The sequence below is a fragment of the Danio aesculapii genome, chromosome 6 (assembly GCF_903798145.1).
Source record: "Danio aesculapii chromosome 6, fDanAes4.1, whole genome shotgun sequence".
NCBI classification, from domain to species: Eukaryota; Metazoa; Chordata; class Actinopteri; order Cypriniformes; family Danionidae; genus Danio; species Danio aesculapii.
The window spans coordinates 15,967,887-15,992,113 of record NC_079440.1 but is presented as its reverse complement, the minus strand read 5'-3'; the positions used below and the strand labels follow the sequence as shown (position 1 = coordinate 15,992,113).

Genomic DNA, 24,227 nt, shown 5'->3' with positions numbered 1-24,227 from the left:
CTTCTTGTTTCTTCATTCGTCCTTTAGCGAATCATCACACATATTAGTATAACTGTATTGTGTATTAAATGCAAAATATATTCAAAATAACAATGTTTATGGAAAAGGATTCAAAGTATAGTTTAAAAAATCCATAAAAAAAGCACATCAAATATATTCACTATAAACCCCAAAATAGGCTCATTCTGAAAACTGTAGCCCTGTAGACATTTCTGGAGAGCGTGAATTGTGTAGCCAGAGCTATGTATGGCTGCATTCCATCTTTAAAACAAACGCTACGGGGCGGTATAAAGCTATTCCTTTTCGAGATATCAACTGACCGCTTACCTCCATATGGACAGCTTTACCGCTGTTACCAGTTTGTCTGGTAGCTCTACATGTACGTCGGCAAACTTGAGACGCAGAGCGGAGTTGACCACAACAACGCGGTTTGAGTCTAGTGAAGAACATTTCCAGAAAGACAAAAACAGAACCCAAAAAATAAAATAAACAAGTAAATAACAGCGTGAAAATATGGTAAAATCTGAAAACGTGGTAAAAATCAGGCGCCAGGGTTGGGGTTAGGGAACACTGTGGTTGGGGTTAGGGAAGCGGTGGGCGGGTCAATTGGTGTTTTTGAAAACACTATTGATTGGGTTTATGGAAGGGGGAGGATGGGTCAGTCACTCAGTCAGTCGACAGCGGCCTCTAATATATGGGAGAACAGCAGGCAGGCGCGAATGGCACTTGCAAAAGAAATTTGAGATCTCACGAAAACAAAAACTGCAAAAGAGCATACCTCCTAGGATGTATTTCGGTCTCTCCAGAAATTGATATAGCGGTACATAATGATAATGAGCCTGGGTTGATGAAACCACACATTGCTTTTAACACAATAATGGATTTTCTCAATTTACTTTTGAACATTTCTGAACTTCTGCCTATTTATAAATGATCCAGAGGAGCTCAAAGGCTAAAAAAAGAACTAAAAACATTCGCGGTCACACTGGAGTTTTCTCCCCAGACTTCCATTCATACACACACGAATGCGTCAGACCCTAAATGCGAGCTTGTGTGACAAGTTTGCTCCATTTGAAAGTTCAAGCTTTCAAATAAAATCTGACCTGCAAAATCGCATCACATGACTGCGTGAGACCAACCGAAAATCAAAACATGACCTCTCTGGACAGGAATTTTTTTAATGTCTAATCATCTTGTTTAATCCCTCCCCTTTTCGCAGTGCCGTACAACAGAATTTTGCATGCTCAAACTCTAGTGTGACCCCGACAGTCTAAAAAAAGTCTAGAAAAAGAACTAGAAAAAAACATTCCATGTAACTTCAGTGGTTCAACTGTAATCAAACGAAGCTCCAAGAACATATTTGTGCACCTAAAAAATAATAAAACTACTTTTTCTGCCAATATCTTCCATATCAGATCAGACTTTCTGCACATTGTCCATGTTTCCTTAACCAAACGTCACGTTGTTCTCACCATACACTTCCATTCATACCCATGACAATGTGTCAGACCGTAAACGCAAGCTCGTGCATCAAGCTTCACAGTTCGCTACTCAAGTTTAAGCTTGGTGAAATCTAACCTGCGAAATTACATCACGTGACTGCTTTTTTATTGTCTAACCATCTTGTTTTATCCCGCCTCTTTTCGCAGCACCGTACAACAGAATTTTGCATGCTCAAACTCTAGTGTGACCGCGGCAGTCTAGAAAAAGAACTAAAAACATTCCATGCGACTTCAGTGGTTGAACTGTACTCAAACAAAGCTGGGGGGTTTTTAGGGACAGTTGGCCCCTAAAAACATCTCTAGTGCTGTGGCTCTTAGAATCGTCTGAACTTTTACCCCCCTAGCGGTGCTCACGCCTTCAAACGCCACCACGCGATCATTGTGTGTCGGCATTGTCTTCTGAGGCGCAAGTCATTTATTAAATAAAGAAAAGATTCACGCAGCTTCTTCTACTGCAGCAAATTCAGTTTATACTTTTGATTTTTGGTGCCAGTTAATTAGGAAGTGACGATTTTGTTGTCTTTGACTCATTGAATGGAAACGCTGCTTTATTCGCACATCTCCTATGTGATATTCCAGTTTTGCACATACATTTAATTTGCATTTTTGGATGGAAACATAGCTATTGCTATCTATGGAGGATGAGAGAGCTCAAGGATTTCATCTAAAATATCTTCATTTGTGTTCCCAAAGATGATCGAAGAACGAACATGACGGTGAGTAGCCTAGTTAATAGCAGAAATAATTTTCATTTTCGGTTGAACTAATCCTTTAATTCCAAACTCTGAATTATAATGAATGACTTGTAAATGTAATTAGTGCAAATGCAAGGAACAATTTGTTTTTAAGCTGTGATTGTCACCATCATGCCAAACTGGAGGTCTTTACAGAAGTGACGAGATGAGAAACGGAGTCTCTGACTCCCTCTGCTGCCGTCATCAGCATTTCTTTCTGGAGACAGACTGACCCTGATGAAGAGAACACACAAAACCAGCACACGTCAATTTAGATGTACACAATGTAAATATTGATTTACTATTATTCCGTTTATTAATAAAATCATACATTTGTAAAGAAAATGTTTGATAAATATTTAATAAAGGAAACAAAATATAGTTTACTTTATATTATGTGTCTTAACACTTCTATTGTTAATAAGGTTAAGGACAGTATTTATATTCATTATATATTTATAAATATATCAGTAAAATGTCAATGCAGTTAAAGACTAAATTATATAATGTGTTTAAACACTTCTATTGCTAATAAGGTTAAGGTTAGGACAGTAATTATATATATATATATAAATATATCACTTAAATGTAAATGCAGTTAAAGACTAAATTATTAGCTCTCCTGTGAAATTTTAACCCTTTTTCAAATATTTACCAAGTGCTGTTTACTGAAGAGATTTTCTACATAGTAGTTTTAATAACTTATTTATAATAACTGTCTTTGACAGAATGAAAGTACATAATATTTGACTAGATATTAATAATATTTAGCAGTTCACTTTACTAAAGTTAATTAACTTACTGTAAATAGGCTAATTAGGTTTATTTGCCAAGTCAAGGACAGCAGTGGTTTGTTTTATAGCCAATTGAAAAATAATAATTTAATAATCTTAATGAAGCTAGTAATATTGACCATGGCAGTTTTACATTTGAATATTCCAATTTATTCCAGCCAAAAAATAAATAAATACTTACACCAGAATAAAAATACAACATAAAACTTTTCCTTGCTCTTTTTAAATATTTGAAAAAAGAACAAAAATTTCAAAGGATGGCTAACAAATGTGTCCTCGACTGTATACCTACACTGTACAAAATTTAATATCGAAAAGTCAAGACAACAAACATTTTTATGTAGCTTTAACCCAGTGTTTCTCAACCACGTTTCTGGAGGACCACCAAAACTGCATGGTTAGGATGTCTTCTTTTGCCGCGGTCACACTAGTGAACACACTAGTGAAATTCTGTTGTACGGCACTGCGAAAAGGGGCGGGATCAAACAAGATGATTGGATTAAAAAAGGAGAGAGGGCATGTTTTTATTTTCACACAGTCATATGATGCAATTTTGCATGTCAGATTTCACCAAGCTTGAACCTTCAAACGCAGCGAACTCTGAAACTTGTCACACGAGCTTGCATTTACAGTCTGACGCATTCGCGTATGTGTGAATGGAAGTCTATGAGATGAAAAGTTCAGTGTGACCGCGGCTTTTGTCTGTCACACCCATCAAGGACGTAGGTTTGCTCTTGACATTGGTGGGCACTGATGAATTCAACCCCCAAATTATATAATAATAATAATAATGCTGTTAAAATATATTTGTATTAATCATCTCTTCATACAATTTATTCATTGAAAGGAATGTTTATAAACTGATAAAGAGAGAGTTTAATAAAGACGTATGTTTATTTTAGCCATAGTGCAAATGAAACATGTCTTATATATCAGTATTAATAAAAATAGAATGTGATTTAACCCTTTCTGCATGTCTATGTTTATATTGACAGTGCAAATTAAATTATTGGTGAAGACATTTCAGTAAGCGGTGGATATTGGTGGGGACGCGTTCCCACGGTCCATGCTAAATCTACGCCCCTGACACCCATTACAGGTCTTTCAGTCTGCTAATAAGCTGATGATCTGAAGTGTTTAGGTGTGTTTGGTTAAGGAGACATAGACAATGTGCAGAGCTGGTGGTCCTCCAGGAATGTGGTTGAGAAACACTGCTTTAACCTATTTTAATAAGTTGACCAGGTTTCAACTACTTAATATTTTAACTCAATAACTTAATATTTTTAGTCAGTTTGATTAATGTAAGTTACGATAACTAAAAAGTAAAGGTAAAAGTAAACGTAAGGCAGCAAGATTATTTTACAGTGTACATTTAAAGTCAAATTTATTTATATACTGTGAATTTCTTGCATGTATCTTTCTTTCACATTTCTTCAAATATCTCCTAAATGATAAAACAGAGCAAGGAATTATTCACAGTGTTTCGGATAATATTTTTTCTTTTGGAAAAAGTCTTATTTGAGCTAGAATAAAAGTGAAAAAAAAAATAAAAATTTTTAAGCTGAACATTATTTGCCACCTTAAGCAATATTTAAATATTTTGATTGTCTACAGAACAAACCATTGTTATACAATAACTTGCCTAATTACCCTATTTTGGCTAATTAACCCAGAAAAGCTTTAAAATTGCACTTTAAGCTGAATAGTCATGACAAAGATAAAAGAAATCAGTTATTAAAAATGAGTTATTAACTATTATGTTTATAAATGTGTTGAAAAAAATTCTTCTTTCCGTTAAACAGAAATTGGGTAAAATAATATACAGGGAGCTAATAATTCAGACTTCAACTGTACTTACAAAATATTGCATATATAATGTTGCATATCAGGCCTGTAGCCAGGGGGGTTCGGGGGGTTCGAAAGACAAAGTTCAGCATTTGGCCCCTATATGAGCTCATTTGTCTCATTTTTGACAGTGTGCCATCATAAATTGTGAAAATAACCAATAGAAGAAGGCTTTAAGAAGAGTAACCAATAAAATAACCAATAAAAGAAGGATTTTATTATTTATTATTACTACCCCTTTTAATAGGCTAGCTACAGGCCTGCATATATTGTATTAAATGATTCATTTAAACCTTACATTTAACATTTAATCCTATATGTAGATAACAAACTTACAAAATTGAAAACATAATAACAAAACTGCAGAAACCTGTGGCTTTATATAGAGAAAGCTCATTTCGGAGTCTCTGTACAAGCTCGCAGAGATCCTCCTCATCGTCCATCTCTGAATCATCTGAGTGTCCATCCGGTGCTAAATCCGACATGCATCCTTGAAATAAAGAAAGATCCTGTCCGTCATGTTGTAGCTCCTCCTTTTCTGTATGTAGCTCCTCCTCCTCTTCCTGTAGCTTCTCCTCCACTTGCTGTACTAAAGCTGTGTGGACGTCCTGAGTCAGAACACTCTCTGTGTCCTCAAGATTTGTGAAGATGTCCTCTGAAACATCATACAGAGTGTCCTCCTCCTCTTCAAACCTTCGTTCCTGATGAGTTCCTCCCTCCTTCTCCACCTCATGTTCTGCGCTGGAGCTTTCATGAGGTTTTAAACATCCAGGTTGTATCCAGTTGTTCTCACTAATGCTGCCATCTTGTTCTGGTTGAAGGTTTGAATGTGATCTTTTGAGCTCTTCTTTGTGCCTCAGACTCAGCAACTGGGACAATAACAAGCGAATACAGTTAAATAATTTGTTATGCCTATGTTATGTCTGCAAATTATTATTTTTTTATATAAAATAAAAATAACATGGTCACATGACATGATCCAATATTGTTTTGCTTAGAAAGTGGTGTCATTCCAATATAGCCATTGGTAACACTTTAGAATAATGGACCAATAATTAATGTTAGTTAATGTATTATCACACCTGTGGCAGTGCCTTCTTTAGACACTTGAGGGCACCAGCTTGCTTTGTAGTTGAACTTCATTTCCTATAATCCTTTGCACTTCTGATTGCATTATGGTACAGCTGTTTCTTGTTTTTTAATTTAGCCATGTCTTTATAAACCCCTTTGTCTTGTATTTTAGTTGCCTTATGATTTTTTTGTCCTTCATTCCTGGTTTGTTTGGTGAGCTAGTTTAGTATTTGCTTATTTTTGGATTCTTGTTTGATTTAGTTAGCACTTATACCCAATTTAGTATTTACTGATTTTTGGATTCTTGTTTGGTTTAGTTGCACTTATACTCAGTTTAGTATTTACTGATTTTTGGATTCTTGTTTGGTTTAGTTGCACTTATACTCAGTTTAGTATTTACTGATTTTTGGATTCTTGTTTGGTTTAGTTAGCACTTATACCCAGTTTAGTATTTACTGATTTTTGGATTGTTGTTTGGTTTAGTTAGCACTTATACCCAGTTTAGTATTTTCTGATTTTTGGATTCTTGTTTGGTTTAGTTAGCACTTATACCCAGTTTAGTATTTACTGATTTTTTTGGATTCTTGTTTGGTTTAGTTAGCACTTATACCCAGTTTAGTATTTACTGATTTTTTTGGATTCTTGTTTGGTTTAGTTAGCACTTATACCCAGTTTAGTATTTACTGATTTTTGGATTCTTGTTTGGTTTAGTTAGCACTTATACCCAGTTTAGTATTTACTGATTTTTGGATTCTTGTTTGGTTTAGTTAGCACTTATACCCAGTTTAGTATTTACTGATTTTTTTGGATTCTTGTTTGGTTTAGTTAGCACTTATACCCAGTTTAGTATTTACTGATTTTTGTCAGTTCTTTTGTCTGGACTAATTTCTAGATTTTTGTATGTTGCTTAGTTTCTGTGCAAGATTGGGATTATCCTTTGTTTATTTTTGTTCAAATAAACTGCTGCGCATGGATTCTTGTGTTCTGTGATTCACCATCTTGTGACATGTATTTACTAACATTAACAAAGTATGAATCTTACAAAGCATTTAATCATAGTTATCATGCATTATAATGCAATAACTAATGCATTGTGCTTGTTAACATGAACTTAATTAACAAAGACGAATAAATACCATAATAAATGTATTACTAATCGTTTGTTCATGTTAGTAAATATATTAATGTATGGACTATTATTTTAAAGTGTCACCTAGCCATTCTTTCTTTACAAAGTATAGACTATGTCCTTTTGATTGATATATTTTGTTTATGAATGATATAGTCTGCCTCAGCCCTGTAACACACAGAGCTGTTCATATCCTTGAACTTATGCTTTTTCATGTTTTCTACTAAATAAGTCTGCAGCAGTCAGATGGCACCATAGTCATGTAGTTTTTCTTTTACATGTTAGAGTTCTCAGAACATTTTTATTTAAGTTGTAATTTGCTTTTTAAAGTTTTACGAGGACACTAACAAGCTGAAATTACATAATAGTATAATTCTTATAATTCAAATAGTTCTTAACATGGAGTGAACTGAACACAGATACTCATTTTACCATGGTTTAACCACTATATCCTACATACACTCCAAAAATGCTTAAATCTATACTTGGATTGCATATATAATTTCCGTATATGTGGGTTGTACTGTATATCTTTACTTAATATGCCATTTATTCGTTTATTTTTATTATTAAAGTATGAATGACACAAAGTTGGATCGTATCTTATTGCATGTGGTATGTATTAGATTCATTTTAAAACGTTCATAGTCAGATTAAAATCGTTCAGATGCAAAAACCTCTAAATGCCATCTGAAATTTTCCTCTAAAATGAGCATTTTTATCAGGCTCCTGTGCGTAAGTTCAGTAATTTCACTTTTATGGCAAAGAATAAGTCCTTTCCCTGGTCTTCAAAGTGAAAATAACTCAACATAAACAAAGGAAGCTGCGAATAATGCTAATTTTCGATTGAAATTTCTGACGCACTTAAAGGTTTTTACATCTAAAGGTTTTTACATCTACTTTAATGGCTAACATGATTGCAAATTATTCTTACAATATTCTCAAAATATAATTCTTTTTAAATGTTCTTTTTGAAAAATCCACTGTATTGTATGATTCAGTTTTGAATATTCACTATATAGAAATAAATACCAAAGAATAAATGTATTTATGATCTATGCTTCAGAATAAGGGGTCAAATAGAATAAATATAATAAAGTTATCATGTAATTTGTAATCAGTAATGGACAACTTCTACCTTGCACTTAACAAATATGCATCACCTTAAGATGGATGGAAATTGAAATGTATATAAACTCAAAGGATTTTTTCTTAGAAAATAGGCTTATTTTCTAGTCAACTAGAGTTAAAAATTTGTTTCATCATTTTTTAATCCATTCAGTCGATCTTAAGGTCTGGGGAAAACATTTTTAGCTTAGCATAAATCATTGAAACAGATTAGACTGTTAGCATCTCAAGTAAAAAAAAAAAACAAGAGTTTTGATAATTTTCCAAAGCTTGACTCTTCTGTACACTCTATAAACTGTATTTTAAGACTGATGGAAAATGAAAAGTTGCTATTTTCCAGGCTGATATGGCTAGGAACAACAAGCAGGCACAATGATATTACAGAGGACTCAAACTTCGTTCATTTTCTTTTTGGCTTAGTCCCTTTATTAATCTGGGGTCACCACAGGAGAATGAACCACCAACTTATCCAGCATATGGTTTACACAGCGGATGCCATTCCAGCTGCAACTTATCCCTGGGAAACACCCATACACTCCCATTTACACACATACACTACGGACAATTTATCTTACCCAATTCACTTATATAGCACATTTTCTTGGACTTTTGGGGGAAACCGGAGCGCCCGGAGGAAACTCACGCCAACACGGGGAGAACATGCAAATTCCACACAGAAATGCCAACTGACCCAGCCGAGGCTTGAACCAGCGACCTTCTTGCTGTGAGGTGACTCAAACTTTAGATAGGAAAATTATCTAAACTCTTTTTTTTTTTTTTTCTTTTTGAGTGAGATGCCAGTGGTGTAATCAGATTTAATTATTTATGCTAAGCTAAGCTAAAACTGTACGTTGTATAAGGAGTCTATTTGTGGAGTGTTCATTGAAAGCTGGCAAATAGGCCTAGATAAATCTTCTTCATGCTGCTTCTCACATGTCTGACTGTGTCTAGTTCTTCTTCCAGATGCTGGTTCTGTTGGTTGAGCGTCTCCATCATGCTCTTCAGCTCAGTGCATTTGTCCTCCAGAGAATCGTGCTCTGACTGAGCTGCGACTCTCCACACCTGAAACTCTTTCTCCAGGAGCCTGATCATAACACACATACAAACACACTGAGCTCCAATGCAGTCTTTTCAATTCTTTCTGTATGAGTTATTTTAGAAAAGAACTCACCATTTGTCTCTCTGCAAATCCCTCATGGCCATCTGGGTAACACTGATGTCTTTCTGGAGTTCAGCTGTTTCTCTCTGTAACACCATAGATATAAAAGTATTTTATTCCATGCATCTACATTAACCAGCATCGTAATAATCTATCAAGAGAAATGATGAATCAAAATTATTGTTATTTAAGGTGTAGTATCAATATGTTCATCTTAAGTTTATCTATACGTTATTGTATTTCAAGACAGTGACAAAATTCACCATCTAAAATTTTCGATGTCAAGATTTAAGCATTGATTCTATAATAGAAGGTACATTTGGTGTCCAAAGCCATAATCTTTTCAGCTTTATTAAAAAATTATTTGATCTTTGATTGTATATAAAATGTATTACTTACTCTCATAGATCAAAAGATGTTACATGCCATAATAATACTATATTTCCAGTAAAAAGTGTTTTATATTGCCAAAAATCATGATTTCTTCATATCCAAATTAGTGTAATTTTTCCATTATGTGTCATTGCATTCTATTTTATTGTTCTTCTGGCATTTTTTTTTTAATTTATACAAGTTGTAAATGGTAATTTTGCTAATTCTACAACTTTTTTTCTAACAAAAATGTGTCCGTAAATCTTGCATCAATACTGTTATCATGCCATGCTTTGTCTTTAAATTGATGGAATTATCTCCTACAGACATGTGAAAACAAAAAATGTTGTCACTTTCCCTCGCTTATAAGATCGGAAACAATTGAAGGTGAGTGTGTGTGTGTGTGTGTGTGTGTGTGTGTGTGTGTGTGTGTGTGTGTGTGTGTGTGTGTGTGTGTTTGTGTGTGCGCGCTCTCTGAGAAAATACTTTAATTTAATAAGATCTTACATGTTTTGTTAAACTGTCAATACTGTTACCAAAAGAATATTTAATTGATCACACATAGGACAATTTAAAAAATTTTAATCCTGATTTTATTAGTGCCATGTGCTCTTAGCATTTATGCTAGCAAATGTACTTTAAAAAAAGTCCCCCCACAATAAATAAATAAGATGTTCTCACTCTTTACTCTCCCTTATGTAGTTCCAAACATTTGTACGTTTTTGTTCTGTAACCATTGAAAAAGTTAAATATTACAGATTTACAGCATTCTTCAAAGTATCTTATTTTGTGTTCAACAAAAGAAAAAAATGCAAACAGGTTTGGAACAAGTAAAGGGTGAGTAAATAGTAAGAACGTTTTTATTTTGGGTGAACTATTATTTACATGTACCTGCTATAGACATCCCAGGCTCATTCTGAAAACGTACCGCTATATATACACCAGGCATGTCCAAGCTCGGTCCTGGAGGGCCGGTGTCCTGCAAAGTTTAGTTCCAACCCCAATCAGACACACCTGGGCTAGCTAATCAAGCACTTACTAGGCTTTCTAGAAACATCCGTGCAGGTGTGTTGAGGCAAGTTGGAGCTAAAATCTGCAGGACACCGGCCCTCCAGGACCGAGTTTGGACACCCCTGATATACACATTTCTGGAGAGTGCCAAATACGTCTCAGGAGGTGCATTCTATCTGCAGTTTTTGTTTTCTCGAATCCACCAGAGGCCACTGTGTATGCTTTTTGAGACCTCAGATTTCTCTCACGAGTGCCATTCGCACCAGATGTTCTTGCGTAAATCCACCAGCGGCCGCTATCGACTGACTGACTGACCGATGAACTGACCCACCCTCCTCCTTCCCTAAACCCAATCAATAGTGTTTTCAAAAGCACAGATTGACCCGCTCACCCACTTCTCTAAACCCAACCGACAGCAAAAAGCAATCCAGAAAAAGAAAAGCCCTGATTTTTACCATGTTTTCAGATTTTACCACATTCTCACCCTGTTATTTACTTGTTTATTTTATTTTTTGAATTCTGTTTTTGTCTTTTCCACTTTCTGGAAACGTTCTTTGCCAGACTGGAACCCTGTTGTCATGCTCAACTCCTCTCTGCGTCTCAAGTCTGCTGACGTACATGGCGAGCTACTGGACAAACTGGTAATATCTGGAAAGCCGTCCATACGGAGGTAAGCGGTCAGCTGGTAAGCGCGAAAAGGAACAGCGGCATACCGTCCTGTAGCGTTCGTTTTAAAGATGAAATGCAGCCATACGTACTTCTGGCTACATAATTTGTGATCTCCAGAAATGTATATAGGGATATGTTTTCAAAATGAACCTATGTTGGTTATAGCATCAGAGATTGCTTTAGAATTAGTTGTTTAAAACTGTGCATTATATACTTTTATTGTTACAGTAAGTAAAGATATCTGTGCAACAGTATTTACATTTTTATTGAAATGGGAGGATGTATTTGTACACATATAATGAAAAGATGATTTACCTGAGGGATCTTTATCTCTTCTGTCTGCAGGCTTTTAGACTCTACTGTAACGGCAGCAGGAGCAGCAGTCAAACTTGATTCCGCAGCATCATGTGTGTCTGGATATCCAGCAAACTGCAGCGCTGGAGACGAGGCGCTGCAGACACACACATAGACACACATGCAATCATCTGTATGCTCTTAAACTGTAATATTTGTGGCTTATCCAGTGTTAAAAGCTGTGTACCTGTAACGCAGCTCTGTGCTGGATCCTGCTCTCAGGGCTCTCTTCCTCTCTGCTTCCCTCCGGGTGTGTCGAGGGACCAAAGCATGCCGAGCGCTGGATGCCAGTGATGCCATCGACTCCTTCCAGGAGGGCTGAACAAACCACACATCGTTATTGATTCATTTACCTTTGTATTAGAGCATTTTAATATCTTTATAATAATAAATGTAAATTGTGATATGCTTGTTTGTTCACCTGAGTGCAGTACTCCAGGACAGGATGGGAGGGCTTGTGTTTTCTGCTGCATCTCTCTGTCAGAAAGCAGCTTTGGCAGAGGTGTACATTCAGGCATTTCAGACAGCGGTACCTGCAGTTTGAGGAGGTCAGACCAGGTCAAACACAAATAATGATAATATAAGTTTTATTTTAGTATCATTCTATACTATAGGACTTTCTTCCTTTTTTGAGAAATAAGCTCATTTTCAATCACTGAGTGTTAAACCCATTCAGCTGATCTCCAGGTCTGGTGGAAACACTTTTAGCTTAGCTTAGCATAAATAATTTAATCAGATTAGACCGTTAGCATCTCACTATATAATAGTTTTATTGATATTTATTTATTCATTTATTAATAGGTTACCCAAAAATGAAAATTCTGTCAGCATTTTCTTACCCTTTACGTGTTCTAAACTATTTTTAAGTTTATTTTTAAAGTTTTTTTTTTAGTTCTATTGAACACAAAAGAGGACATATTGAAGAATTTTGGAAACCTGTAGCCATTAACATCCATAGTAGATAAAACTAATACCATAAAAGTCAGTGGTTACATATTTCAAACATTCTTCTGGATATATTTTTTTGTGCTCAACAGAATTAAAAAACTCAAAATGGTTCGGATCAAGTCATTGAGCAAATCATTACTGAGTTTTCATTTATACAATTTTCATCGTTTAAACATCTATTTGCAGTTTTCTTTTCAATTTTCTTTTAATTTGCCATTGTATTTTTCTTTTTGTAACTTCTTGGGTTTAGATTTTCGTGGCACGGTGACTAAGTGGTTAGCACTATGGCCTCACAGCAAGAAGGTTACTGGTTTGAGTCCCTGCTGGGTCAGTTGACAGTTCTGTGTGGAGTTTGTATGTTCTCCCCGGGTTTCCTTCGGTTTCCCCCACAGTCCAAAGACATGCGCTATAAGTGAATTGGATGAACTAAATTGGCCACAGTGTATGAGTTTGTGTGTGAATGCAAAAGTGTATGGGTGTTACGCAGTACTGGGTTGTGGCTGGAAGGGCATCCGCAGCGTAAAATATATGCTGAATAAGTTGGCGGTTAATTCAGCTGTGGCGACCCCTGATAAATAAAGGGACTTTTGATTATTATCAAGTCAAACTTTTTTATAGAGCACTTTAAAAACACAAAAGTGAGCCAAAGTGCTGAAAAGACAGTGCTGTGTGTAAGCAAAATAGTATAAAATACATAAAATAAGAGATAAAAAAATATCTAAACTATCTAAACGGTGAAAAAAAAAAAAGTTTTAAAAGAACTGATTTAAATGAAAACAAAGAAGAGGACTGTCTAATGGGCAGAGACAACTCATTACATAGTCAAGGACTCACCACAGTGAAAGCACGGTCCCCTCGAAGCGTTTATTATCCAGTGTTTGTTTTTGTTTTTTTGCCTTTTTCTGGATATTTTTCTCTTGTCTTGTTCCTTTTTTACCTTTTGGCATTTTTATATTTTGTTGAACAATGATATTTTCTGGTTTTGACAAGATTTTGTAATTGTTCTGTTTTTTTCTCCATTTTAAGAAATTCTTGACTCGAGTCTGGCAACAAATGCTTTACTACCTTTTTATACACACACATGCATCACACATTCAACATGCACTAGGCTGTTAACCCACATCAAGAATAAATACTCTGGAAATGCCCACCTGAGGCCAGTGATGGGAAAGGCTTTACAGGCATGGCAGTGAACTCTGTGTTGTACAGCCTCACTCACTGAAATCCTGTAGAGTGTGGACAGCCACAAGAGCAGACGCGGCTCTGACTGCAGCCACCAAATAAAATGCTGTTCAGTCACACCTACACTGATTACCTGAGAGCAAAAAGAATACATATAAAATGCTAAAACTTCAAATATTTAAGTGTGTGTGATGTGTTTACATATGTGTGAGCTAATATCAGAAGCAAAATATCTGCTAAGGTTTTCAGTCATTCATTAGGTTTTAAAGTCAAAATGTTTGCAACTTTACAGATATAATTCATTCTATATATATGACAATTCAATATATTTATGACCTGTTTATTTTAGGATGATTATTACATAAATTATTTTTTACAAATTGCTAATAAAAATAGCGTTTCTCTAGGGAGATGTTATGTACCCAGACCCTATATTTTATATTATACAGTATTATATATATATATATATATATATATATATATATATATATATATATATATATATATATATATGTGTGTGTGTGTGTGTGTGTGTGTTCTTTAGCATATTTGATTAAATGAGTGAATTTGTAAGTATTACCTGAATTATTATTATTATTATTATTATTATTATTATTATTATTATTATTATATTATTAATGAATTGTTATGAATGAGTAAATATAATTTTCCTAATTAACACTATTATGTGTATTATGTGACACTAGTATGTTTACATACTTTATAAAAAAAGGAAAGAAAAACATGCATACATCAATATAGGATGTGTATATAATATCATCTAGATTATATACATTGTAAAAAAACAATCCCTCTAAATTAACAGTTTGACTTTCATTTTAGTTACATTACCATTAAAGACAAATTACTGACATTTTAGTTTTTTTCTACAGGGAAATTACTGTATTATTTATTCAGTATTTTTTCTGTTATTTTAAATTATATTCAAAACTCCATTAAATTACAAACAATATCTGTAAATTAACAGCTTGACTGTTATTTTATGTATTATATAATTAATGACAAATTGCAGCAACTTGTCTGTTTTATACAATAAAATTGCCGTATTATTTACACAGTGTTTTTTCCTGTTTTTTTTAAGTAGAATTACTGTTTTAATTTAGAATTATGTAAAATTAAAGAAATAAATTGTAATTACTTGTGCACCTCGCTATATTAAGATTTATGACAATGCTAACCAATTTTTTTAATTCTTGTAATTTTAATGTAAACCCTTATTAGTTTTACTTTTAAATTTATTTTTATATCTAAACTTAACTTTTTAATATTTTTATACTTTTTTGTATTTTTACATTTATATATATATATATATATATATATATATATATATATATATATATATATATATATATATATATATATATATATTTGTTTTTATTTTTATTATTTATATATATATATCTTTTCTATTTTTTATCTTGTCAAAAAATTGATAAAATAAAAAGTAACTCATGTTTGTAAGGCAGGAAGAAATCATAAAAATGTTACTTATTATTACTTTTATTATTAATTAATTAATTATTAAATTAATAATAATAATTATTATTATTATAAAAAAATGTAAAAATTTATTTAAAAAAAAAGTTTTTAAACCATCTGGGCTAAAAATCTGCGGAATTCTGCGCACGCAGATTCCATGTGGGCCTACCAATTAGTCATTAACAGTGTTAAAAAATGGCCATACCCCGCTGAAGCAGGACGACACTGCTGTTTCAGCATGACCAAAAACATGGTTTTCTTGAACCACAGCCGGAACCTTAACCAGAATATTGAGTTTAGAAACACATTAGCTTTATTTACAATTGGCTGTAATTCTTTGTCTCAGACGGTGATATTTTCTGACCTGGCTGAGGTCTTCCAGCAGGACTCTGAGTGCACTGCGACTTATGGAGTCTCTGTCGCTCTCCTGATTCCTACTGTAGCTCTCGGCCAGTCTGAACAGAGCTGCAGAAACACAAGCACACTCTCAACACTCATGATCATGACAGCATCCAGAAAGTTGAGAGCAAAATCAGAATAAGAAGTAAAAATGAAACTAATGTGGAACAAACCCCTTTGTTTAGCTGAGAGAGTGTCTCCACAGAGGGCGATCAGCGCAGCCTCCACTGACCTCAGCAGAATAACTCCAGTTTGCCCTCTAAAAGAAAGCAGAGACCTTCAAGTACACATCTATAAATGCAAAAATAGACTATATTTTCTAATTGAAATCCACCCCTCACCTGTCAAACAGTTTAAAGAGAAGACTGGTGGTTTGATCTGTGGCTTCAGAAACCGCCTGATCAGGAAGTTCAGGGGAGATACTCCTGAATAGCTCTTCTAGATGCTGCTGTACATCTTCTTGAGCAAGACTAATCATTGGTTCCCCAGAAGTCCATAAAGTGTTCAAAATTGGACGCAAATCCTGCAGTGACACCAGATGCACTGAGATAAAAAAAAATGATGAGGCATATAAGTTGGTGAGATAAAGTTATGTCATAATGCATTTGGTTACATTTCACACACATTCAGTACACACACACAAACATTGGTATTGGTGGTATAGACTTCATTAGCATAATGTAATTTATACAGTAAAACTGGTTATTACACAGCAAACCTGTAGCATATTTTAAAGGTTTTCAATTAATACGATGTTTTAACAGTTGTGAATTGCAAGGACACAAGGCATGTCCTCACAAACCACCTCAACATTGTAATACTTATGTCATACCCATGTTATTATACAAATTTGTGTCCTGATAAACACACACAGACAAGAAAACTCACTCTGACATAGTTTTTGTAATGATCGAAGCTTTAGAGCCGCTCTGTACACCACAAGACGGACCTCATTCAGACCTTCTGAGGGAAAAATGAATGAAACAACACATGAGTAGACTACACAAGCATAAAACAGTAACACTTTATTTGACAACGCTCTTGCTACACTTTACATGCAGGGTGCGAATTATAGGGGGTTGGGGGGATTGAACCTCCCAATTAAGCCTTGGTCCTCAATAAAGGATGTCAAAACAAGTTGTTTGGGGGGGGGGGGAATAGACATATTTTGACCACTCCTAAAACATTCTGAATCCGTAATTGCACCAATCAGTTTATGCAAGAAAAAAGTAATTGAATAGTCTGAAACTGACAGATTTAAAGCGCAGATAGACAGCGTAATAGGTGTTTGTTTCTATATATTGCCTAAAAGTAACTTGAAATTAGATGCATTGTTTGTATAGTTTGTCCTAAATTAAGCCAAAATAGCTAATCAGGTAACCAGAATACACTAAATAGCCTATCTCACAAAAACACTGAAAACTTTAATATATTAGATGTAATTTAAGTTAACACATACATTTGATTAACTGAAGCATCTATTACACAAACTAACCTTACCAAAAAATTGACCTCACCCTGATCGTCAAGGTATAACATGCACTTACAAGAGTGATAACAGTACATTGTGCATAATTACATAATTCCCTTTTAATCATGACCAGCTCTAAATAAAATCAAATACCCGAGTACATGTTGTTAACTAAAAAGTTCATCAGTATTTAAATTGAGAGCTACAATGGACTTTGCTAAATAAAATAAACTGAGAACACAGTCTTATACCCCAAGCAGCACTAGTTTCAATAAATAATAAATCTACTTTATAAATATACATCACAGTGAGCTTAATTTGAAAATTCCCCTTTAAACACATACAATATTCAGAAATAATTCATATATTCAAACACTCACATGTCATTTATCCTCCTTGATCCTTCTCTTTTCAACATTTTCTGACATTTTTAATTTTGAATAATTGAGAGAGTAAACTTACCAATGTTATCCAAGTCCATAACAGTCTGCTGCTCGAAAAAACAATGTTTAAATGGTTAAATTTTGGTTACAGTATATACTCGTTTTTTAAGTAATGTTACATTGTGTCTCTCTCTCTCTCTCTCTCTCTCTCTCTCTCTCTCTCTCTCTCTCTCTCTCTCTCTCTCTCTTTCTCTCACACACACACACACACACACACACACGCACACACACACACACACACAGAGAGAGAGAGAGAGAGAGAGAGAGAGAGGTTTCAACAGATTGGCCTAGCATAGCTAATTTATATAGACAATTAACGATATAAAAAGAAAATAAACAATAAGCTATAAATCTAACAATGAAAAGCATACAGACGCTCATGTAACAATTTAACTTGACGTCCTTGGTTGACTATTAACATTTCCAACACTATTTTGCAGACTATTAATCAAGGTAGATAAAAACAGAAGACTAGGCAACCCAGAATATCTGGCAACCACACTAACTCACACCCACCGCGGCCAGTTTTGCGAGGCAAACTCCCATTTAAATTGTCCGTAAGTATCACATTTATTCTACACGTCTAACTTATAACTGTGGATCATTTTAGAGGTCGATGTTTGCAAACGACTTGTATAAATGTGATTTATGTTGTGCAAAACCCTTCTGCTAGATACTGCTGGATACAATGAAAACGAAAGCAAACAACGAACATGTCAAGCTCTTTTATCAGACTCGCCTTACAGTTTTAATATCGTTTTTTCACACATTAGAGTAATTTTAAGAGCAGCTCACCTAAACGCGGTGACATGAAACAGTTTCCTTGCGTGAACATCAAGCCTCGAGAAATCTATAAACTAGCGAGTACAAGCTGCCTCTTACCTGGTTTGTGTTACTTATTGTTAATAATATATGAACAGAGCTTTTATTTCACTTTGTGCACGTGTGAGGACTACTGGCTATTATTAGGTTATTGACTCATTGTAACTTCGTGCATTAGCATGTATTTTTTTCCCATTTATTTGTTTGTAGTACAAATGCCATTATATTTAAGTACAAATGTCATTATTTATACAGCGACTGTATTTTTGTTTTTATAAAACCTCTCCAACACAATGGTTATTATAAGTGTTGATAGTAATAATAATAGTAATCATAATAAAATATTAAATATGCAAGAAAATCTAAATAAAATAAAAAAAAAAAACTGCAAAAATGTAAATGGATAGTGTTGTGAAATAACACTAGAGGAATAATAGAAAATTTAAGGAAACAAAGAAAGGAATGATATTAAATTTAGGGATAATGCATTTTTATCTTACAGTGGTAAGCTGCAGTGGTAAAAATACAATATAATTGCAATATAAATCACATTTTTGCCCAGGAAGTACATTTATAGCAGAGAAATATGATAACAAGGAGTGTCAAACATGAGAGTTTGTCAGACGCTCTAATTTTAATGTTTCATCTTTTCCAAGTATAGATATAGATTCACTGTCCACTTTATAAGGTACACATGTCCCACTGCTCATTAACGCAAATGTCTAATCAGCCAATCACATATCAGCAACTCAATGCATTTAGGCATGTAGACATGGTCAAGACGATCTGCTGCAGTTCAAACTGAGCATCAGAATGGGGAAGAAAGGGGTTTTAAGTGACTTTGAACGTGGCATGGTTGTTGGTGCCAACATGAAAGCATGGATCTATCATGCCTTGTATCAACAGTTGATACAGCAACTGCGTGATGCTATCATCTCAATATGAACCAAAATCTCTGAGGAATATTTCCATTACCTAGTTGAGTCCATGCCACAAAGGATTAAGGCAGTTCTGAAGGCAAAAGGTGGTCCAACCCGGTACTAGTAAGGTGTACCTAATAAAGTACCTAATGAGTGTATAGTATCAGGTGTTGAAGCCAGTGCCATTCCAATGCAATAAAAACCGTTTGTAAAATAAAGATGCAAAGATAATGTTTAGTTGTCTTTGAGTCTGAATTAAGGAATTAATTCATCAGATGGAATGCCAAATTCGGCACATGGCTTGAGCTGTACATCACAAACTTTGAAAAATGTATTGAATGTGGTTGACTAGTAAACAGTAAGGGAACATCCAAAACATGTAAGGTCTTGTCAAAAGTAGGGCTAAAAAAGATTATCCGATATCTACTTAGGTGTATTTGATGTAAAACTTAAAAAAAAGTTAAACTCTGTCGAGCACAAGATGTACTACCATTCAATCTGTAGAGGGTGCATTGCAGTGCAGTTATTAACATCCATTAACATCTCTGTTCTTCTCCTCTCTAGTTCTTCTGAGTTGATCCTGAACCATGAGTAAAAAGGAATCCACTCAAAGGATTCTCAAACATAAAGTCTTCCTCATAGACACTTTATCTGTAGAAGCCAGTTTTATCCTGCAGAATGTGCAACAAGCTAAACTTATCACTCAGCGTGACTATAATAACCTCTCAGATGTTTCCGAAAGAGAGACCAAAATCATCAAGCTGCTTGACAAACTTATGGGAAGAGGTGAGGAAACTTGTGACCAATTCATAGCCCTTCTAAGGCAGGATTGTGTATTGGAAAATTTCCCAGCATTAATGGGTCATGCCATTTTTGCTTCTTCAGTGCAGCAGGTGATGTTTATATCTTCCAATTATACGTTCAAAATAAAGTAAATGTTGCTATCAAGTATGTGCTTTATCCACTGATGTATCTACATGGGCTTTTATTTCAGGTCTCTCAATACAAAATTACACAAAATCCACGAGGGATCTGTGTCATCATCAATAATGTCGATTTTACCAGCATGAAAGAAAGAAGGGGATCAGATGAGGATCAAAGTTTGTTATTAATATATATTTTTGTATTTAGCATAGGATATTACCATTTATTACAGTGTATTAACCGTAAATGTCAAATTTGGACAAACATTGGGTCAAATATAGACAAAACCAACCATTAAGTTTGAATTGAACAAAATTACCCCACATTGGGTTTGGCCATATTTGAATCAATGTTAGGTTACAACAATCCAGCATTTATTAAAGTGTATATATATATATATATATATATATATATATATATATATATATATATATATATATATATATATATATATATATATATATATATATATTTATTTATTTTTTTTTGCTTTAATTATTGGGTAAAGAAATTTAATAGGTATTAAAATTTGGTTTAATAAAGGTTTTAATCATACATTTTTACAATTTTTTTAAATTTTTTATTTATTTATAATTTATGAATGGATGGAGTTGCTCATTTTCTCTCTTCACTCTTTCTCAGAGTACCTAGCCAAAGTTTTCCGCTGGCTAGGGTTCGAGGTGGTGACGCACAGAAATAAAACTGCAGCTGAAATGAAGAGCATCTTGCAAGCTCTTGGAAGGACAGTAGACGGAGACTGTTTTGTGTGCTGCGTTCTCTCCCATGGCATGAAAGAAGGAGTGTGTGGAACCGATGGCGATCTTGTGTCTGTTGACGAAATACGAGATCCTTTCACTGGCATTAACTGCCAAAAGCTAGTCGGGAAGCCCAAACTGTTTTTCATACAGGCATGTCGAGGGCTGAGAAAACAACTTCGTGTGAATGCTCAAGCAGATGGTCCAGGAGATGGAGAGTCAGAGATGGAGGTGGATGGTGATGATTTTGACATCACTATCCCATCTGACACAGATTTCCTGATTGCCAGATCAACCACAGACGGACACGTTTCTTACAGAAAGCCTGACGAAGGCTCCTGGTTTATTCAGTCACTTTGTAGAAACCTGGAAAAACACTGTCCACTGTAAGTTTATAAGAATGTCATGAGCATTTGCATGTTTAGTATGAACATTTTTTAAGATTACAAACTGATAAAACTATATGTAATAAACTGTATATATTATTAATAACTATATGTACTAATTTGGTTATGTATCTATTTGTATGTTGCCAGGGGTGCTGACATCCAGACCATCCTGCTTTCTGTGAATAATGAGGTTAGCATTCAGGGACTTTACTCCAAACAAATGCCCGTCCATGAAGTCGCCATGAGGATGAAGCTGATCCTGCCACCAGTGAATAACTGAAAGCTCCTATACTGTATATGTGAGGCCAATATATCACTCTCAGGATGTTTAATGGGACCATTTATTTGACTGAGTATACTGAATGCATTTGTCCTTCTGGATGTGCGTATTTTTTTAAACCTTTTTTAAATTGGAAACAGAGCTGTTTGGGAATAACTTCAAGGGAATAATGAGCCATTTTAGATCAACATCTTTGTCTAATCTTTGTCACTTTTCTATAAACAGCAATTATTTGCTTCATTTTTCCTGGTATTAACACAATTTATATAGTTTTCTAAGTACTTTCTGAATTCAGTATACACTCATACAATTATTCTATAATAAAATAATATTTAAGTAATTTAGTTTAACTGCGTTTTGATACATCACCATCTGCACATCACACATCACACAAGTCAACACAAAAACACGTCAAAGTGTCGGATGATAAAACAGAACGTTTCAAATGTTACAATTTACTTAATTCACATTAGTCATGTCACAACAATTGGAATATTCATCTTAAATATCAGTAATCATTTACTATCGTAATTGCGATACATATGTAGTTATCACAACCAGTAGGAACCTTTTTTATTTTTCAACCGAGGCTCATTATTGATATGTACCTCTATGTACATTTCTGGAGTTTGCAAAATACGTTCGAGGAGGTAAGTTTTTTGCAGTTTTTGTTTTTGCGAATCCACCAGAGGCCTCTGTGTACGCTTTTTCAGATCTCAAGTTTCTCTTGCAAGTGCCATTCATGCCTGCTGTTCTCGCATAAATCCACTGGAGGCCGCTGTCGACTGATTGACTGACTGACTGACTGACCGATTACCCCACCTCATTCCCTAAACCCAACTGAGTGTTTTTTTAGATCTTACCATGTTCTCACCCTGTAATCTACTCGTTTATTTTATTTTTTGCCTTTTGTTGTCATTTTACCTGCTTTTTGGAACCGTTCTTTATCAGACTTGAAACCCGTCATCACGGTCAACACCTCTCTGCGTCTCAATCTGCCGACTTAAATGGCGAGCAACTGGGAAAACTGCTAACCACGAAAAAGCTGTCCACATGCAGGTAAGTGGTCAGCTGGTAAGCGCAAAAAGAAACAGAAACCGTGGGCATCATACCGCTTCGTAGCTTTCGTTTTAAAGACGAAATGCAGCCATGCATTGCTCTGGCTACATAATTCGTGCTCTCCAGGAATGTATACAGGGTACGTTTTCTCAATGAGCCTGTGTTTGTTTGTTTTTAAATTGCTTGGATAACTGTATAAATCTTTTTTTATATTTATCCGTACATGTCTACAAAAGTCTAGAAATGATTTTTGTAGTATAATAAAATTCAGATAAAATTAATTAGCTCCTGAATTCCATGAAAATTAGAGGATGCATCAAATGCACACAATGGAAGAGGGGAGCGCAGAATAGAAGCAGTTAGCCAGACCTACTGCCAGCTTTGAGATCACATATGTCCAGAACAAAAAAATATGAAGATCTTCTGTGTTATTCTTTCTAGTAAATTCACGTCCAACAGACGCAGACTGAGAGAATGAGCTCCTGAAGCGACCACCTCCAGAAGTCATGTCTGAAGCGTCTACACCTCCTTGTTGCCAGATCTAGTCATTATTAGCATGGAGTTTGTGGTTAGCGATTCAGTACCCTATTTGCTAAATACAATATTTTAACTTATTTAGTACATTTTTCGAAGGATTGTTTTGATTTTTTTTCATAGCAATATCTGACAACACTTCATATGTGACACTTAAATACATATTCATCTTTTTAACTTTTGCAAAATTAGCATAGCTAAGCCTACAGCGAACAACTGTTAGGGGACTAAAACAAAATAATTATTGGTTAGTGACATCATAAACCCTTCAGTTTACACACTGGGAATATACAACAAAAGGGGCAGGTGGAAGACAACAGTTGGAAACCACTGGTGTACAGTATAATTGTAGTTTGAGTTTTTTTTTTTTGTTGTTGTTTTTTTGCTCTCTCAGTGTTAGGGAAGCAGACGGACAAGTTAGGTGAGTATATGATGAAAGATGTTTATTACAGCAGCGGAGCACACAAGGATAACAATGGGGATGTGAATGTAGTTTGGTTGAGCTGATATTCCTTCTTCGGAGCAGGATGGATGACAGACACTGAGGGAGACCGAATGCACACACCAGGGGGCTTGCGGGGAAGACAGACTGACGACACACTCAATACAGACAGGATACCGGGAACACTGGACAGACTGGAACGAAACAGAGATCAGGTAAATTCAAGAGATTAGATCAATGTGATAGTGACTACCAGGAGGTACTCGCTATGAGTCCGCTTCGTGGGAACGAGACCGGACACTGACTGAAGTGAGGTGTGTGCTTATATAGTGAATAGGAGTGATTGGGTGCAGCTGTGCGTGGTTAATACTCAGGTGAAGGTGCTCGTTGC

At 34.9% G+C, this 24,227-nt stretch overlaps 2 protein-coding genes and 1 long non-coding RNA gene across 3 annotated transcripts; 2 read left to right on the top strand and 1 right to left on the bottom strand.

Annotated features, from left to right (window-relative positions):
- Positions 1-2,276: 2,276 nt before the first annotated feature.
- On the bottom strand, positions 2,277-17,749 carry dytn (dystrotelin). Its single transcript, XM_056458994.1, has 14 exons — positions 17,731-17,749; positions 16,686-16,760; positions 16,139-16,340; positions 15,971-16,056; positions 15,763-15,863; positions 15,604-15,675; positions 13,868-14,031; positions 12,190-12,301; positions 11,956-12,086; positions 11,730-11,865; positions 9,375-9,448; positions 9,137-9,287; positions 5,246-5,744; positions 2,277-2,470 (listed from the first exon to the last, which is right to left on the bottom strand). Exons 1-14 carry the CDS (start codon positions 17,747-17,749, stop codon positions 2,367-2,369), a joined length of 1,926 nt encoding a protein of 641 aa, XP_056314969.1. The 3' UTR covers positions 2,277-2,366.
- LOC130230049 (uncharacterized) lies at positions 11,759-12,174 on the top strand. Its single transcript, XR_008837899.1, has 2 exons — positions 11,759-11,901; positions 11,991-12,174. It is a non-coding gene; the product is annotated as an uncharacterized LOC130230049 (long non-coding RNA).
- A 328-nt stretch (positions 17,750-18,077) lies between the features above and the next one.
- LOC130230047 (caspase-8-like) lies at positions 18,078-22,141 on the top strand. Its single transcript, XM_056458993.1, has 5 exons — positions 18,078-18,268; positions 20,018-20,346; positions 20,448-20,553; positions 21,020-21,518; positions 21,669-22,141. The coding sequence occupies exons 2-5, from the start codon at positions 20,041-20,043 to the stop codon at positions 21,799-21,801; spliced, it is 1,044 nt and encodes a 347-aa protein (XP_056314968.1). The 5' UTR covers positions 18,078-18,268; positions 20,018-20,040; the 3' UTR covers positions 21,802-22,141.
- The last annotated feature ends 2,086 nt before the right edge of the window (positions 22,142-24,227 follow it).

Excerpts from the sequence above, each read along its gene's own strand:
- dytn (XM_056458994.1), bottom strand. Across the intron at positions 15,676-15,762 it reads TGCTGGAAGACCTCAGCCAG|GTTCCGGCTGTGGTTCAAGA; the intron begins GTCAGAAAATAT and ends ATTCTGGTTAAG. Across the intron at positions 2,471-5,245 it reads TTCTCTATATAAAGCCACAG|GGTCAGTCTGTCTCCAGAAA; the intron begins GTTTCTGCAGTT and ends TCTCTTCATCAG.
- LOC130230047 (XM_056458993.1), top strand. The coding sequence starts at position 20,041 with ATGAGTAAAAAGGAATCCACTCAAAGGATTCTCAAACATAAAGTCTTC. Across the intron at positions 20,554-21,019 it reads GGGATCAGATGAGGATCAAA|AGTACCTAGCCAAAGTTTTC; the intron begins GTTTGTTATTAA and ends ACTCTTTCTCAG. Across the intron at positions 21,519-21,668 it reads CTGGAAAAACACTGTCCACT|GGGTGCTGACATCCAGACCA; the intron begins GTAAGTTTATAA and ends GTATGTTGCCAG.